At 45.0% G+C, this 18,289-nt stretch overlaps 1 protein-coding gene across 5 annotated transcripts in view; it reads left to right on the forward strand.

The window, feature by feature from the left end:
- Positions 1 to 625: 625 nt before the first annotated feature.
- The window catches only part of Prune2 (prune homolog 2 with BCH domain), a 263,017-nt gene continuing 245,353 nt past the window's right edge, over positions 626 to 18,289 (forward strand). For all 5 annotated transcript variants that reach the window (XM_036206923.1, XM_036206929.1, XM_036206933.1 and 2 more), the window contains exon 1: positions 626 to 1,040. In XM_036206923.1, coding sequence (XP_036062816.1) covers positions 1,005 to 1,040 — 36 coding nt within the window. In that variant the 5' untranslated portion in view covers positions 626 to 1,004. The remainder of the gene's footprint in view (positions 1,041 to 18,289) is intronic.

An 18,289-nucleotide genomic window follows, 5' to 3' on the forward strand; every position in this document is an offset into this window, starting at 1 on the left:
CTTTAAACTTGAGTATACATAGACATATCTGAGAATCGTGTAGAAACTGACACTTATTTAGGGGGTTGGGGCAGAGAGTACATTTCTAATAAGCTCAGTGTTGATGATGCTGTTTTTCTGTGAAAGAAACTGCTCGCTTGTATTGCCCAGCTTTCCCCACCAAACATATCAAGAGTAGATGGAGACAGCACAAGGATATAGCTATCCATTAGCCCCAAGACCCAGTGAGCTGCGGATATCGGTTGCTGGATGGGCATGCTTGTAGGGTAGGGAGGAAAGTTGCAGCCTCCACAATCTCCCGGCCAGCTCTTCTGGTTATTAGCCATCAAGGTCGGATGGCTTTTAGCTCAGCAATTCCTCCCCACTCCCTTCCCTTCCAGCGCCAATCTCCCTGAGTGCATGCATCTCGGGGCCGGGCCAGCAGACCAGCTCATTAAGTGACCACTGGGCTCTCGGTACAGTGCCAGCCAGCCAGAGAGGCGCTGGCCGAGGACAAGGCCTCTCCTGGGGCCTCTGTCCCTCTTCCCACCTTTTCTCGCGGACCGCGGTGGGGCCTGCAGCAGTGTCACCCTGCAGCAGCCCCTGGCACTTGGCATGCACTTCTGGGCGCTGTCCATGGTTGCAGCATCTTTCAGCGCACCGCGTCAGGAGGCCACCGCGGGGCCCTGCGATTGGCCGAGGAGCCCCTCGCCACCCCCACCGCCAGCCCCGCGTCAGGCCCCCCAGGCGCGTGCCAGCAGGCCCGTGGCGTCCCTGGGCTCCCGGGCGGCACACCCACTTTCCTTATTAGGACAGAGTCGGAGCTGGAGCCGCTGCGGGGCGTGGGCTGGGCCAGCAGTCCTGAGGAAGCGAGAAGGGCTCAGTCTCCGCCAGCCCGCCGAGGGAGCGGCTGGTCCCTGAGCCCCAAGGAGCGACCACTTTCCGGAGATTCTGCTCCTCCCTGCTGCTCTCATCCTTCTTGGAGCTTTCCCTTCGGACCACTGGTCCCAGTCGCTAGCAGAGACATGGAAGAATTTTTGCAACGCGCCAAATCTAAACTGGTAAGTTGAAGAAGCTTCAGGGGTGCCTGTGTCCGCGGTGGGTGTGTGCTGCTGGAGGCGGGGAGGAAAGGGTGTGCAGAGGAGGGTGAGGAGGAAAACAAGTTTGCAGCTTAGTTGACGGTGTGTGCAAGCTGTGCCAGCAAAGAATCTCTGCAACTCTCTAGTATCAGCGATCTTCCCCCAACAGCCAGGCAAGGTGCAGAGGTGAAGTGCTGAGGCCTGTCTGAACTGATGTGACTTATGCGCCACACAGTCCCTTCCGCCTGGCTTCACTCCCAGAGAGTTTGCTCCCAAAGGACAGTGAGTGACCCAGGGTGCTCCTCCTCCAGAGAAAAAGAACCCAGCCTTCCTTCCTCCCATAGATGCAAAAGACCTGTAGGCGTGAAAAAGAAAAACAAACGCGAACAAAAAAACGAAGCCCTGGGACAGTACTTTGGCTGAGAGTGGTGGCCAAGCCCTTCTGAGGGCCAGGGTTCTGCCTGGATCAGGGTGGCGCCCCTAGGAGCCTGCTCAGCGCAGGACTTAGGGGCATCCAGGGTATCCTGACTCTGTTCTCTGCTCCCTTCCACACCTTGGAGCAGAGGCAGAAGGGGGCAGCCCCAGCCTCTGAGGTTGATGGGGCTCTGCACACTGGTCTGGTATGTTTTACTGTCTGAAAATGTAAACAGTGAACTGTAATTTCACCGTGTGTCTGCAGTTACCACCTATTCTGAACATCGAGGCACTTTTCTCTAGCATGGCGATAATAATCGTAATGGAAATGCTTCAGTCTTGGCACTTAAGAAAGAAAAGCCAGGCCCATTTAGAAGCTGGGTCTTTTATGAAGACCTAGAGTACCTTTATGGGTCTGGCATAAGAGAAAATGCATAGTCGATGGTGCCTATAACCTTTAAACCTTCACAGAAGCCAGGACTAAAGTCTCTTGAGGTGATGCCACCACAAGGCAGGATGTCATCTATTTATCGGACACAACAAAGGGCAGGGAGGGCCTTCACTCTTGGTAAAGCTGGAAGTGAAGCCAGACAGCATCAACTGTAGTATCTTTTCTTTCTTTTCCTCTTTCTTATTTTTTTAAGGGATCATTAAAGTTGATGAATGCTGATACTTTGTTTTCTATCTTTAGTCCTTAACCACCCCCAGCCTTTCATTGAGTGTTTGGGAGAATTTGTTTCATAATTGAGAAAGTTTCTCATCACTTCTGTGGTTTTTGACTCCTTAGAAGTTTTACAAAAACAGTGAGTGTGGTGGGGGGGAGGGTAGGGGGAGCAATTTACTGCAGAAACTCAGTAACTGCTTTGCATCTTTGCTGGAATAAACACTGGCTGTTCTTCCCGTAGGAATGGGAGAAGGTTGCTGGAAATGCAAAGCTAATCTTGGCAGCTTGTGGTATGGGCCTGTGGGTGTACGAGGATAATGATGAAGGATAAACACAAGAGTTCGGGACTGCGGCTGTGGTCCATCACCTGTATTTTCTCAGTTTCTAGCAGTAATGCTCAGATTGTGGGGTTCGCTGGGAGTCTCATTTCTGAGCTGCAAAGCTGGGATGGAAATTCCCTCTTTGAGAATCATCAGCTGAAACTGATGTGTAATTTATTTACTGAGTCCCTTCATCAGGCCAGCAATTGTTCTCCATCATTAAAAAAAAAAAAAAAGACTGGAAAAAGGAGGTTGTTTGAAATTGTTACCAGTTTCCTGCATTAGCCAGAGGAATAATTATAGCTAAATTGGTCTTTTCTTAGAATAGGCTTCTGGCTAGAAATCACAATTAACCTTTCTCTCTCAGCTACCACGATGTGTCTAGTCGGTTTTGGCGATCACACATTTCTCCTAATAAATATTTTCAGTAATAAAATTCATGCATATTATATAATATGCAAGAAGAGAGAATACTTTAGCTGGTGTTTTCCTTGGGAAGATAAATCATGTCTATAATCATTTGTATGTGAGAAATTTATTAAGGAAAAGACATTCACTGTTCTGATTTTTGTGCTCAACTTTTGCTAGGGCCATAATTAGAACAGAATTGTGCATAAACTGTTTTCTGTTCAAAGTTAACATAAATTGATCTGTATGATACTCAAAACTGCCTGATTGCTAGGTTTTCCTCTTGTTTTGCTATTTATTTTGATGTGTTGTAGGTGTGATATATAACTTTGAATGGTTTAGAAGAGTTGAGGTTCCTTCCAAGGTCTGGACATGGGCTGGCTATCCAGGAGACAATGATTTGACTCCAAAGTGGAATTTCTACGAGCCATGGTTATATTCTCCAAGAACCAAAACTTTGAAGTTCTTGTCCTGGTCAGGCCTGTAATCCCAGAAACTAGGAAGGTTGAGGCAGGAGGATCACAAGTACAAGGATTCCCTACAGAATGAGTCCAAGTCCAAGGCAGCTTGAAAAACTTAGATCAGATCTCAAAAGAGAAAGAAAGCATGTGCGAGGCTTAGGTTCCCTCCTCATCCTGTAAAGCAAACCACCAAACAAGCAAAAAGTATTGAAGAGATTTGCCTGCTTTTCCCTACGAAGAATACTTGTTTTTCATCCCTTGTTGAGAGGAGAGTATTTTCTTTCTAGGCCAGGCCCTGGATTAAAGTAAAAGGAACCAAGTCAACAGTATAACTGACAGCAAGGAACAAGCCAGGGGTAACAGCAGCCAGAGAGTGCTGTCATTTGGTTGGACATGCCTCCTAGTCCTCCATGAAAACACAGCTATGCCCCTGATCTGGGAACCCACCGCTGGTTATGAAATGGGAGTGAGAAGACATTTTCCTCCTCTCAGCCAGTGTCCTGAGGCTCTTCCTCCACCTGTCAGTTCAGAGTTGAAATCTTGCAATTCAGACCAGGCCTCTGTTCAGTTAACCACTTGTATGTCAGTGGCTTGGTCTTTCTTAGATACACTCACTATTCCTTTGTAAGAGAGACTGAAGAAGAAAGATAAAGAAGTGCTTCCTGCCTATGATTTGGGAAATGTTCCCCAACTTTACAGAATTTCCCTCAGAAAAGTGTTCAGGTCAAGGATCAATTCATGGAAGTAAGCTCCAAGTTCCTATGAACTTTTGGGGAAAATTGTAACTGAGGGATAACCTAGGGGTGGACAGACAGCCATGAAGTGTGGCTGGCAAGAAGCCAGTGTTCCCATACCGGGAAGCTAGTTAGTTGCCGAGCCTCTTTTACCCCCTTATACCACCAGCTGGTGCAAGTCAGGCAGCTGCTGATGGGTGGGGACCACCGCCACCCACACACTATGACATGTAGGTCGTGGGTCAGCCTTGGAGGGGTCACCTGCTGCTGCTGGAAAAAGAGAACACATCAATATCCCAGGAATGCTGTTTGTCGAGAGAAAGTGAAGAGTCATGACTGCAGTCTAGGGACACATCTGCCACTCAACAGTGACAGGTGAAGCACTTGTGTCTGAAGTTTGACTTTGCCGATACACAGATTTCTATAGGAGAAAAAGGCAGGGTGAACTGAATGTCAGTGTATACTCCGGGATGAGAATTCTCAGTCTACACTCTTCATGAACAGCTGCATTGGAGAGAAGCTCTGTGGCGGAACCATTTCAATGGGAAATGAAGCAACGTATTTATCCTCATTTCTTACACTGCATGTTTACAAAATGGATTTAAATTCTTTATTACATTTGTGTGTGTGTGTGTGTGTGTGTGTGTGTGTGTGTGTGTGTGTGTGTGTGTAGGTCAGAGGTCAATTTTCAAGAGTTGGTCTTCTCCTTTCACTATGTGGGTTCCGGGGGTCAAACTCAGGTTTGCCACCCTACACCCATTGAGTCATCTCTCAGAACCTTGAAAGGGAATTTTTTAAAAGCACTTGAGAAACGACTGCAGTGGTAAGGGGCAGCAATCAATGATGGAGATGCTGCAGAGCTGACTGTATTCAGATCCAGAGCCACAAGATCGGCTCCCACCGCACCATAAGCAAGGCAGGTGCCCTGCTCTGATTTTTTTGAGACAGGTACTCTTGTAGCCCAGGCTAACCTTGAGCCTTTTGATTCTCTGCTTTCCGATATCTGGGATTACAGTCACACTCTACCTTGCGTGGCATGAGTCAGTGCATTTTGCCCAGAGCATTTATAAACAGGAAACTTGGGCCTCCAAAGCACTCCTCTGAGTAATTACAGTGTTAGCTGCTTGCTTGTGGGCTGATGAGAAATGAGCCCTTGGCTCGGACTAGAGTCAGCTGGGTTTCTCACTGTGGGATCCGCCAGACTAGCAGCTGACAATTGCTTTAGCCTCAGGACCTTTAGAAAAGAACCCACCCAGAACTTTTCCAGGTAACCAGATGTCAGAGTCTAGTGGTCTATCTAAAGCAAAGAGGTGTTCATTGTCATTCACACAGCAGCTCAGGTCCTGGAGGACACCTGATCAATGGGCAAGGTGTTTAGCAGTCTGTGGTTTGGGGGGATATTTTGTCACCTAAACAAAAAGCTGACAGGTTTGGTGTAGCACTGTTTATCTGAGTGGATAGTGTGGTTATTTTGACTTTGGTGTATAAATCTGGGGCACTCTTGCAAGCCATGGTGTCTTACTGAAGGAAGCTTTTGCTTTCTTGGCATTTTCCTCCCACCTCCAGTGTTCCATCTGAACAGAAAAGCATTTAGCTCAGTGGTAGAGCGCTTGCCTAGCAAGCACAGGGCCCTGGGTTCAATCCTCAGCTAAAAAAAAAAAAAAAGAAAAGAAAAGCATGGGAACAGGATAGTGGAGACGGAAGCTGTAAAAGGGGAGAGAACAGATAGGCCAAAAATGTAGTGCGGCTTTGGTCATTGAGTCTTCTAGGCCCCTGGGCTTACTGGAGAGTCATAGACTTTGTGGTCTTTTGGAGAAAAGTAGGAAGGGGCTAGGCTGGTGTGGGGCTAGGGGAGGCACTCACATGGACTTGGACATGAAAAGCACCTCTGGATTTGTGCAGTACACAATCTGCACTGTGATGTGGCTCTCCTATCATAGGTGCCCAAATAGCCTATTCATAATCTGCAGCATCACCACAGACCCACTACTTTGGGCTTTGGGTTTTGGTCTCCAGAAAAGGGGTATATTCTTCCTGAGAGACTTAGGCCAATGGAGCTCTACTTTGCCCTGAAGAATTAGGCCTATACAGACTGAATGAGGAAAACTTGGGTAGTTTTTAAACTGGAAATACATAATGGTATTTACTTCGTGTGTTTGTTGTAAAATCAAAGTGAGATACCATGGCTCTTAGCACAGAGCTCAAAGCAATGACTCCTCTCTCCACTCTTCCCCAAGCTTCTCCTCTTCTGTGAGACACGATGGTAACAAATGATGTTGTCAGTCATCCAGTTTATCCATCTGGAGACATCCTCTCCTTCATCCTTGACTGCAGTGGCCAGCACACTGGTGTTCTACAAACTGCTCTCACATAGCTTGCTGCAAAGGAGCCTTGAAAGTATCTGGCACTCAAAGCTGAAAGCATCTTCCACCACCATCCCCCTAAAACCCTGAGAATTGCTTTAGCATCAGGACCAGTTTCTCCATCTTAAAACCTTGTGGTTACTTTCAACGGCTCTTTGGAGTATGGATGACATTCTTAGCACGCCACTGCTATTACCCTCTTCTGGCTTCTTCTCCTTTGCCTCTGGCTTAAATAGCAGCTGCCATTTCTTCAAATGAGGTGAAGAAAGGAAATCCCCCTAGCTTACTGCTCTCATTCCTTGACTATAAACCAGATTAATAAAAAAACAAAACAAAACAAAACAAAAACAAAAAAAACAAAACGCTTTCAGGTCTCTTGTCTCAGTTTGTCACTACATTGGGCAAGTTTGATGAATGCCAATGTGCTAAGAATAGGCAGTGGGGCTTCCATATGCTTTTACTAACCCTTGTATCTCTGGAACCTGGCATGGTGCTTGATGCTCTTTATGATTTTAGAGTAAATGAAGCCATAAATCAAGAGTCCTGGTCAAGGCATGTCAGAATGCCCAATAAAAATGAATAGCTGGATGGCCAAAGTTACATCCTTGCACGCCTAAATCTGGAGCAGAACTGGAAACAATCTGCAGGACGCCAAGTTCATCGGCAAGAAGGTGAGGGGCTTTAAGAAAGTCAAGGAGTGCTATGCAATGCTTTTCACACAGTAATCCAAAATGTCCTTACAATGCTAAGAGGCTAGCTATTATCCCTGGGTGCTTGTGACATGTAAATGTTTACAGAACCGAAGCATGGCGAAGCATAACATTGGTCCTCCACTTCATGTAACTCTCAGGATGTGACCTGAATTTCCCAGCTACACTGATAACCTTATAATGAAAAGTCTCTACATCTTTGTATTCATCTGCAAAGTTTGAATATTTTTATGTATTTGATAATTCATGTTTTGAAGCGAGACATATTGATGTTTAATTTCCTAGGCTTACTATTTTAGAAATAAAATTTTCTTTCTTAGTTTTTCTTTTGTTACTCTTTTTAGAATGAGAGGTATCTCTATTATGATTTGGTTTTTTCTTTTGATTCTTGGCAAGAATATGTAAACATACTTTACAAAAAGGTATCCAATCTTGGAAGTATTTTAGCAACAACTTATGTCTAGCTAGGGTTTACTTGTTCACTTTTGAGAAGAGTTTTCAGTAAGAGAGAATATTTTGCAGAACCCTCCAAACTAGTAGCTGAAGTAGATGTAGACATACTTCAAAACTTGTGTTCTTATCCTTGGAGCCTGCTGACCTCCCTAAGAGCAGCGATGGACACACATTTGTGCATCTGAGACCTTGAACTGGTGAGTGTGAGGCAGCCATGGAGGAAGACACTTGCTCCAAATAAGAAGTTAGATTTTCCTGGATCATGTGTTCTGGATTTGGAAGAACCTTGGAGAGCCTTCTGTTCCACATGCATTTCTTGGCCCTAAATGTCGTGCAGCATTGTGACTGTGTGTGAGTTCTGCAGCTAGATGCCTGACGGCAGATCCTAACTCTGCCATTGCCAGTTAGTAGCCACACAATCTTGGGTACGTTGCCTTCCTGAGTCTTGGTTATCCTGTCTTGAAAGTAAGAACAAGAAGAAAATCCCCTTTCTAAACCTGCAGCAGGTGGGCACATGTCAAAATGAGACTGTGGTCTCCATCCAAGGTACTAGAAAGGTAACAAGGGCCACTAGTGGATAAGAGAGCCAAGCAATCCTGTTCACTGTCACAGAATTGGGAACAATTCTTAGCTCTTTTTATTTCAATGAGACTTTGTTGAATAGCTGTCTTAGCTCTAAGAGAGACCTGTTTTGTTTAACCCCATATTGGCCTTGAGGCAGGGAAGTTTATGTCTCTGTGCTGTCTGTTCTACATTAAAAGCCTTGGACAACTGATCAATCCAACCAACGCTACTGAGAATTTGTTATGAGAAAAATACGGCACCAGACTATTGAATAAGCTGTTGATCTTTACTGTGCACCCAAAAGAAAAGAAGTAACCAGTGAAATATTTGGAGGATAGAGTATGTGACTAGTTTTCATTATAACTAGAAATAGTGTAGGTGTGGACAAACTTTTATTTCCCACCCGCCAGTTCTTAAATAACCAACATGGAGACTTAATATGAATTATAAATGCTTAGCTGATAGCTCAGGCTTGTTACTAGCTGACTCTTACAACTTAAATGAACCCATTTATATTAATCTATATTCATCTTTTACCTCCTGTTTCCTCTCCGTGTCTCACTGATGACTCCTCTGACTCTGTCCTTCTTCTTCCCAGTACCCTTAATCTGGCTTTCCCACTTAACCTTATCCTGTCCAGCTATTGTCCAGTCAGCTTCTTTATTAAACCAATCACAGCATAATTTACACAGTGTACAGAAGGATTATTCCACAGCATGTAGGTATTTGGTGAAGTTTTAATGACAAAAAATGTATTGTGAGAGGTTTAAATGGAAAACAATATTTAGGTGTCAAGGTCATGAGCACATTGTTTGGTTAGGCAGATTCCCTCATGGTTAGGGCTGTCCTGGTGGTGCAGGTGGCTGGGGTTACTTTGGGGTCACTTTCACCCATTGTAAGGTGGTGTGAACTTTGGTGGGGTGCTGTTGCTGCTGTCATGTAGCCATCCTGCCATCACTGTCTAGCAAGCTAGTGAGGCGGCACCCCAGAGGACTGATGGCATGCTCAGCTCGTCCAGTGAAGCAGAGGTGAGAGAAAACCAGAGGGAATCAGAAGGGAAGTAAGAGCAAAGAGAGGGACAGAGAGATCCAGGGGGAGGGACGTCTGCACAGTGAGTGCAGCTCAGAAGGAAATCTGAAACTCAGCTCGGGATGACTCAAGGGCAACCTTTCCTTTCTCTAAGCTCATTTCCCCAGCAGTCTTTGCCAGCACAAAGCCTGCCCCAAATGGGGAATTCAGCCTAGGCAGCTTCTTCCAGGCAGCTGAAATTGATAATTGAAAATGCACTGGCACTGTCTCCATTTAGTTTCCTGTTGCTGTGATAAAATACATGGAGACAAGAGCAGCTTAAGGGAGGAAGGGTTTATTTGGCTTGCAATTCCAGGTTACAGTCCATCACTGTGCAGAAGTCAAGATGACTGGACTTGCTGCAGTCAGTCACGTGACATTCACAGTCAGGGGCAGAGAGTGGTGAATTCATGCATGCCAGTGCTCAGCTCCAGTTCCCCTCTCTTGAAAGTTCAGGTTCCCTTACCCAGGAAATGGCACCCCCATGGTGGGTGGGTCTTTCCACTTCAATTAATATAATCAAGATAATCACACATATACTTGCCCACAGGCCAACCTGATCTAGACAATTCCCCATCGAGGCTCTTTTCTTTGGTAATTCTACACTCTGTCAAGTTGAAAACTCAAACTAACCTCACACCCACTATTAGATTTTTCACAGGAGAATCCCACAAGTTCTGTTCTCTATTTTCGAGGTGACACCTCAAGATTGCTCAGGACAAGGCTAGGGTTTAGTAAAGGTGGAGAAGAGTCGGCTACCATCCCTTGCACCAGCACTTTAATAAGCACTTTGCACAATACTCGTGCATTTGCTTTTCCCAGAGTAGGTGATAGAAGTCGCTGATGGAGGAACAGCAGAAACAAAAGCAAGTCCAACAGGACCTTAAAGGAGTAGGCGGGGCCTCCAGTGTGTGCCATTGCACTTGGTGTGAGGTCGATAGTCCTGAAGATGGGCCCAGCTTGTGGAAGACAAGCCGTCATTGATGTCAACTGCATGCATACAGTATTATAGTAACGACCCTGAATAACCAAGGGGGAAAGATCTATAAACTTAGTGTTGCATTTAAAAGGAAAGCTGTGGTGTGCAAGAAGCAAGCAATTTCAGTTAAAAAAAAAAAAACGCATTAAGAGGACTAAATTAGAAAAAAGTAGAAACGGTTGCACAGAGGGTGAATGTCTATTGTGTGGTGAGGCCTCTGGAATAGGAGCCCATGTCCTTCAGTCAAACAGGTGTGTGAAATATGTTTATCACAAGTAATCATGAGTCAGCACAGAGGATGATGAAGCTGGAAATATGAGCTGAGGGGAGGTATGAATCCTTGGCATGTCTGAGATGTGAGTACTCACACCAACTCCCACCCTGAACCAGTAATTCATTTGGTGTTGGAATCCAGGAGATTATAGCAAAGACCATGGGCATGAAAAGGACTCCAAGCAAAGAATGTTTGGCAGACCCATGTGTCAAGTGTTTGAAAGGGTTTTATGAAGGAGCCCCATTTAGGAATCCTTCCCCGCCCACCCATAGTTGTAAAATCAAGACTTAGAAGGACCCACTTTCCTCCCTTTAAAGGAAGCCCATTCATTTCAAAAGGCCCAGATTTTTTTCATACAAAAAAGATGATCTCATAAATTAATGAATGACTTTTGCACATAGAGAAATGTTCCTGCTGGGCTTCCTGTCTCTTCTCCACAAAGGGAAGAGACAGAAGTTCTTCCAAACTGCACACCCTACACCTTCTTCAGACATGTTTTCACAGAACTGGTCATCTGGCCAGACCAGCACCTGGCTCTCAGAACACAAAAACGGCAGATGGTCAATTTAGCTCAGCGGCTTGTAGCCCATGGGTGTGTCCAAGAGGACAGAACACATGTCTAGCTGCTCCCAGGAAGGCAGCCACCCTGGGCTCCTCTCTTAAGACGCAAAGGGACAAGTTGCTTCGTGAATACCAGCATCCATGTAAAACACCAGGTGTAGTCATATGCCTGACTGTAACCCAGTACTGTCAGGAGTGGAAACAGGAGGATCTCTGGGGTCTGCTGGCTGCTAACCTAGCTGCAGTTTGGTGGAGAGACCCTGTTTCAAGGGAATAAGGTAGAGAGTGATAGAGCATGGCACGAGCATGGCACCCTATCTCCTCCTCTGGCCTCTGCACATGTGTAGTATATGCATATCTGAACACATGCATTTACATACACCCCTCTCTCTCTTATATACAGAAATAAATAAAACCATGCATAAAGCAAAGAAATTGCTGTGGTTCAATAACTGACTATGCTGTCCTCTTGGTTGATACCCCTGGATGGTGGCCTGAAATGCCATTACTCTTGGAAAAGTCCAGAACATAAACTCCTTGTGGTAGATGCAGATCAAAATACCATCCTAGCATTGGCTTTTAAAAACATTTTGAAAGATTTATTATCCTTCCAAACCATTAGGTCTGTTTAAGCCTGATGAGGGAAAGTGTACCTCTTATTTTTATGGAATTATCTCATTAAAAAACATGCCTCTCATTTCATTTAATTATGTCATTAAAAAATCATGACATCCTTATCAAATCCTATTCCTATAAAGAAGGGCTTTCTATGCTGGCATTTATATAGATTATTTTGATGAGCTTCATAAACACTAACCATATAGTTCCATTCTTCTCTTTGTTGGATCTGCACTCTCAGCCGAATGGATATTCCCTGGTTATGCCCTGGCCTGGTGGCCACTTGACAGAGTGGTGTAGACTAAGCTGTGAGAATCCCACTGGTCCATCTTGTGTTTGTGATTTGTGCTACAGAACTCTAAACAGCTCTGGAGTCACAGAATTGATGTTTCCAATGGTCACAGCTTTGGCATCTGTAGAAACATTCTTGGATTATATTGCAGTCTTATTCCTTAGTAAAATAATAACTATGAAAGCAAATCTGGAAAAGAGGAAATAGAAAACTCTTGGTTTTTTTAATACATGTAGAAAAATTAAGAGCTAAAAGTAAAAACTTAGCCCATTCATTGAGTGTGATGATGGGTAATATTTTGAGAAGTGGATTTGCTAGTTTTCTGTGCTCAAGACAAAATAAAATGTTCCCACATATAGGCACCTTGACTTTTATTCTTTTAACAACATTATTTACTAGGTATTTTCCTATATTATTACACATTATTCAGAACCAACATCTTCTTCTTCTAAGGAGGAAACCATAGAGATAGCTTTTGATACATGCTTTTCTTGTGAACACCTTACAGAATGAATAAAAAATGCCTTGCAGGCTTAGGCCGGCTTGTGAGCAACACTCCCTCACTGCTTCCGGCTCCTTGCAACTTCTTGCCCCATTTAATTTCTAAGAACCTTTCTCTCAAACACTTAGCTGACACTTTTAATGGACGGATTCTACCATTTTTCCACTGTGGAAGTTCTTTATTTTTTAACCTACATACAATTAATTTGGAGATACATATCTTTCTACATTTCAATAGCTCTAAAATTGAGATGCTTTTTAATGTATTTATTTTCTGTTGCTGATAGTTCCATACATTTATACACTAAGTTTCCATCCTATCCACCCCCTATTACCCTGCCTTATCCTTACTCCTTCTTCCATTCCTCCTTCCCAACAGGTCTACTCTTCCTTCCATGTCTGTTGGGTGAGTGCGTGTGCGTGTGCGTGTGCGTGTGTGCGTGCGTGCGTGCGTGCGTGTGTGTGTGTGTGTGTGTGTGTGTGTGTGTGTGTTTGACCCACTGAATTTAAATAGGATTGCATGGGTGGGGCATTATTTACTGGGACAAATTTTCATTGGTTATACCACTGAAGAAAGTGACATCTCTTTGCCTAGTCACTCTTAAATGTCTAAGGTTCCTTAAGAGGGATAGGGCCTTAGGAGTTCCTCCCTCCTTATTAGGGACATGAACATCTATGGCATTTAGTAGCCTCAGGGTTTCCAAATCAGTTCCTTAAAACCTTGAAGGATAGCTGTTGCTAGTAATTCAGAACATAGTATTGCACTTCATAATTGCTATTAATATTTGTATCACATGTGAGGATGAGATCAGAGAGACAAAGTACTCCCTTGGTCAAGGGCACACGAGCAGTTAATTTAGTGAGAGAGCTGGATGAAGGATGTCCTTCCTGATTTCCCAGCATCTGTGGGTCCAGAAAGTTGGTTCATCCTTTCAAAAGATGGTTTGAAGGTAGTTTGGATTCTTCTTCATAAAAGAGAACAATGGGGCAGGAGGCTGGAGAGATGCTCTGTGCTTAAGTGCACTTATTGCTCTTGCAGAGGACCAGGGTTCAGTTTCTAGTATCTATGTGGCAGTTCACAACCAAACCTAAGTCCAGTGCCAGGGGATCCAGTGCCCTCTTCTGACCTCCACAGGTTCCAGGTATGCACATGGTTCACATACATACATGCAGGGAAAATGTTTAGACATATAACATAAAATAAACAAATCTGAAATACCTTTTTTCGGAAGACTGATGGAGTGAAAAGACAGGGTACTTTTCCAGGAGGAGGCCAGGTGACAGGGAAGTCCTCACATAGGAACAAGCTTAGTGAACTCTGGAGGTTTGTGTGATGGACCCTGATGTACAGTAGCAAAGTGTAAGATGAATGAATGTGTCATTGGTAGAAACATGCTGAGCGCCACAGGCTTTGGAGACCAAATGTCATCTGGAATGGGAAAGGGATGCCTGAGAGACAGGGTCTCTGGAGAACCTATGGGATCACCTGATGCACCTGTCATGGGGCAACATGGGTGTCAGTTCCGTTGATTCAGCTGAGAGTTCTGTGTGGGGAAGTTTAATTGCCGATAATGCAAGCTCTTTCCCTGCTGCAGAGGAGGTGTGATCTTGTCAGGTTTCCCCTTCATTTCTCTCTCTAACTCTCCCTTTCCTTTTTTCTCTGTTCTAACCTTTCTTCCCAATAATTTCTTTATTAATGAACTAGAGAATAGTTTTAGTTTAATGTTATTTTAGTTTATCTTTCAGAATTTGTTCTAAGAAGTATATTTGTGCTGGGCAGTGGTGGTGCACGCCTGTGATCCCAGCACTCAGGAGGCAGAGGCAGGTAAATCTCTGAGTTCGAGGCCAGCCTGGTCTGCAGAGTGAGTTCCAGGACAGCCAGGGCTATGCAGAGAAACCCTGGGAAACAAAAACAAAAACAAACAAACAAACAAACAAAAATACATCATTTGTTATAGCTTGTGTTAGTGGTTTTTTTTTTTCTTTTGTTTGTTTGTTTTTCTGTTTGACACAAGATTAGGGTCATCTGGAAATAAGGAGCCTCAAGTGAGAAAATGCCTCCATCAAACTGACCTGTAGGCAAGTCTGTGGGGTCATTTTCTTGATTAATGATTGATGTGAGGGGGACCAGACCACAGTAGACAGTGCCACCCCTGAGCGGATGGTCCTGAGAGGTATAAGGAAGGTAAATTGAACATGAGCCCTGGGGAGCTTTTCTCCATAGTCTTTGCTCAGTCCCTGTCCCTAGGTTCCTGCGTTGAGCCCCTGCCTCAGTGAAGGAATGTGATCAGGATGTGTAAACCAAACAAACTCTTTCTTCCCCTAAGTTGCTTTTGCAATAGAAAGGTAACTAGGGCACAGTTACAGCGCACCAGAGGGCAAGTTCAAGGTGTGCAAACATGACGAGGCACTAGGCATCCAGGCCCATGCATAGCGTTCTTGGGTTGCCTCTCTGTCTGTCTGTCTGTCTGTCTCTGTATCCCTCTGTGTCTCCTCTTTCTTCCCATACTCCCAGACCTCAGAGGCTTTAGCTCGAGGGCTTAGACTTGTCAAACACATCCTCTCAGCTGCACACATACCCCATCTTTCTTAAAACTTGATTAATCCACTGTGGTGGAAGACAGGAAGCATGAGCTGTAATTGAAAGAAACTTCAGGGAAATTGGGTTCAGGATTAATCTGGGCTTCTTCATATTTTGTATGGGTGAAAATTTTAGGCTTACTGTTGTCTTTCAACCCCCTAAACCCTGGTTTTTCTCCTGGAGATTCTATAGTCTGTAGGATGGGTTGTACATAGTCTAACTCCAGATTATATATTGAGATGGTTTCTCATATTCCAAGGCAACTTTCTTGACATGACACTTTCTTCCAACTTCTTTCTCCCAGTGTTGGCTGGGAGGAGAAACCGACTGTGTTGTGTAGGTGCTGAATCATGCTCATAAATACTGGCCTGCTATGAGGCAGATGGTTATGGAAGTAAATTAGTGTGTGCTGTATGTCAAAATTCCTAGCTATCCAACTCTTTTCTAAATACATTTTGGCTTTTTTAAAAACACAAAGCATAAAGCATTGAGAGCCAGACAGGATCAATCAAATTAAATTAATGTTTTACCTGCCCAGAATATTTGCCAGAGTGCCTCTGAAATGTCCTTATGTGTAGGAGCCTCCGGGATCTTGGAGGACACAGACTGAGTGACTACAGATTGTGGGCCTGGGCACCCATGCTTCTCACATGGTCTCAGGAGACACTGATGTTCCCCAGCCCCAGGTCACCATGTGAGTAGAGGAGTTCCGGATCATGGATTGGCCAGGAAGCAGGAGCCAGCACTCACATGCCCTTTAAAGGCTAATTAGAGCTGGAAGTCCGCACAGCTAGGAGGCAGCAGCCAAGGGGAAAGGGAGCCGCTGGAAGGTGTGGCCCTGCTGCAGGCACACTGCCTCTGAGAAGCCCGAGGCTCTCTGGAGCTACCAGAATGTAAAAGGAAGCCAAAGGGCTAATCTGCAGCTACCCCAGTTCCAGTAAATGGTTTGGGAGGATAACCACTGAGACATCCTGCCACACAGTCAGCCTTCGGCTCTATTTACCAACAAGGTAAGCCCTGCACTAATTTAATGAGTTAGAATTAGTTCATGTCCCTTATTTTTGCTGACACAAAACACAAGGATGTGAGGCTTTACAGGGCCTGGCCGCAGGAGAGGATCATAAGTATCCCAGGGGGCTTTCTGGAGAGAGAGGAGACAAGGATGGAAGGGCCTGGCAGCCTCCTTAGAAATGCAAGGCCCTTAGCTGGATCCTTAGCTATCTCAGGAGCACAGTGCTGTCCGGCTGCTCTCAAGCTCTTACTTTTGGTAGTGTCTGAGTGAAACTTAGTTTTTTTCTTAAAACTGCTCACAGTCTTTCTCCCTATCTTTTGCTCTCTACCTGATTACCTTAAACTAGGCTTCTCTGCACGGCTGTTTGCTCTAGGGTTTCCTGTCCCACCTGCCCTTCTCTCTTAGGTCCTGCTGTTACTTCACAGGTTCCTTTATAACTCATGCCCTTCTTTCTTTGTGGATGCATTCCCTCAGGCCCTTGGGGCCCTTCTCTTCCTTCTCCCCTAACACAAAAATCTGTTCCTCTAAACGGTGAGGGCCCAGAGTGGCTTGTGTCTCCTTTAGTTTGAACATGATCAGCAGGCATTTTGGATTTTTCCAGTATCATTTAAGTACTGTTCCACATATGTTGCACGGGGTTGTGTTGTGGCAATAGAACCCGGTGTCTGTTCTGGTCATTCCTTACTCAAGGTCCTCTCGGGAGAGTGGCAAGCACCTTCTGTGTCCTGGGTACAGGCTAAAGGAGGAAGAGCCACCTGGGATCAAAGCCAGGGCTTTGTACATGCGAGATGCCAGCAAGCATTCAACCACTGGAGTATGTCTCCAGCACAGTGAATGATTCTGAAGGCCTCTGCTCAGAATTGGAACCAGTCACTTCTGAAGGAGGTGAGAAAAGCAGGGAAAAGTTAGAGCACATGGGAAGGGAAAGGATTTTTTGTCCTGGAGTCTGGTTGAAGTCTCTGGCCAGCTGAGAGTCAATAATTTTAGAACACTAACATAATTTGCATGACTACCTTTCTGGTGCTATTTTTTTTTTTTTTGGAATATTTCAAACAGGAATGTTAAAATAGCAATGAACTATACTTAGGGCCCAAGTGACTACCTCTGAGAATGGCCTTTTTCCATTTCCAGATGGAAACCTGTAATTTTTTTGGACAGCTTCACAAACAAGACCATAACTTTCATTTACAGTACAAATGTGTCTTAATGCTTTGTGCAATGTTGTAGAATATTAAGATGTGTTACATTTGTTTATGCTGTGGAACATTTGTTTAATGATGCAAAGATGTGTCGCATTCTTTTATGTTGCATTTGTTTAACTCTGTGAAGCTGTGTTACTGTGCCTGCCTAAAACACCTGATGGTCTAATAAAGAGCAGAACAGCCAATAGCGAGGCAGGAGAAAGGATAGGTGGGGCTGGCAGGTAGAGAGAATAAACAGAAGAAGAAATCTGGGAGAAAAAGCAAGAAAGAGCAAGAGAACAAGGAGAGGAGGGTGCTGGAGGCCAGCCAGCCACCCAGCCACCCAGCCAGCCAGCCAGCCACCCAGCCAGCCAGCCACCCAGCCAGCCAGCCAGCCAGCCAGCCAGCCAGCCACCCAGCCAGCCACCCAGCCACCCAGCCAGCCACCCAGCCACCCAGCCAGCCACCCAGCCAGCCACCCAGCCACCCAGCCACCCAGCCAGCCACCCAGCCACCCAGCCAGCCACCCAGCCACCCAGCCACCCAGCCACCCAGCCACCCAGCCAGCCATGGAGTAAGGGTGAAAGTGAGGTTACAGAAGTAAGAAAAGGAAAAAGCCCAGAGGAAAAGGTAGATGGATAATTTAAGTTAAGAAAAGCTGGCTAGAAATAAGCAAAGCTAAGGCTGGGCATTTACAGTTAAGAATAAAGCTCCATGTGTGATTTATTTGGGAGCTGAGTGGTGGGCTCCCCCAAAGAGTAAAAACAACCAACAGCAGTGTGACCCTTGGGACCCGTGGATTTACCTAACCAGCTAAAATCATATACAGCACAACCCAAGACCCATTCTTTGACCTCATTGGCTGGAAAGAAGGAGAAATAAATTTCTTCAGCAATGCTTTGAGATGTAACTCTAGCTACTCAAACTACACATAGAGCAATTGCAAAAGCACTTAAGCACAGTTCTCCTGAGAAGTCCACAATCATACCTGCATGCATGCTATCCTTTACTTAAGTGCCCCTCTCTTTAGTAATACTTGTGCTTACATCTCTAACTCTTTCTCTACTAGTTCC

This window comes from Onychomys torridus, chromosome 1 (assembly GCF_903995425.1).
Source record: "Onychomys torridus chromosome 1, mOncTor1.1, whole genome shotgun sequence".
NCBI lineage: Eukaryota > Metazoa > Chordata > Mammalia > Rodentia > Cricetidae > Onychomys > Onychomys torridus.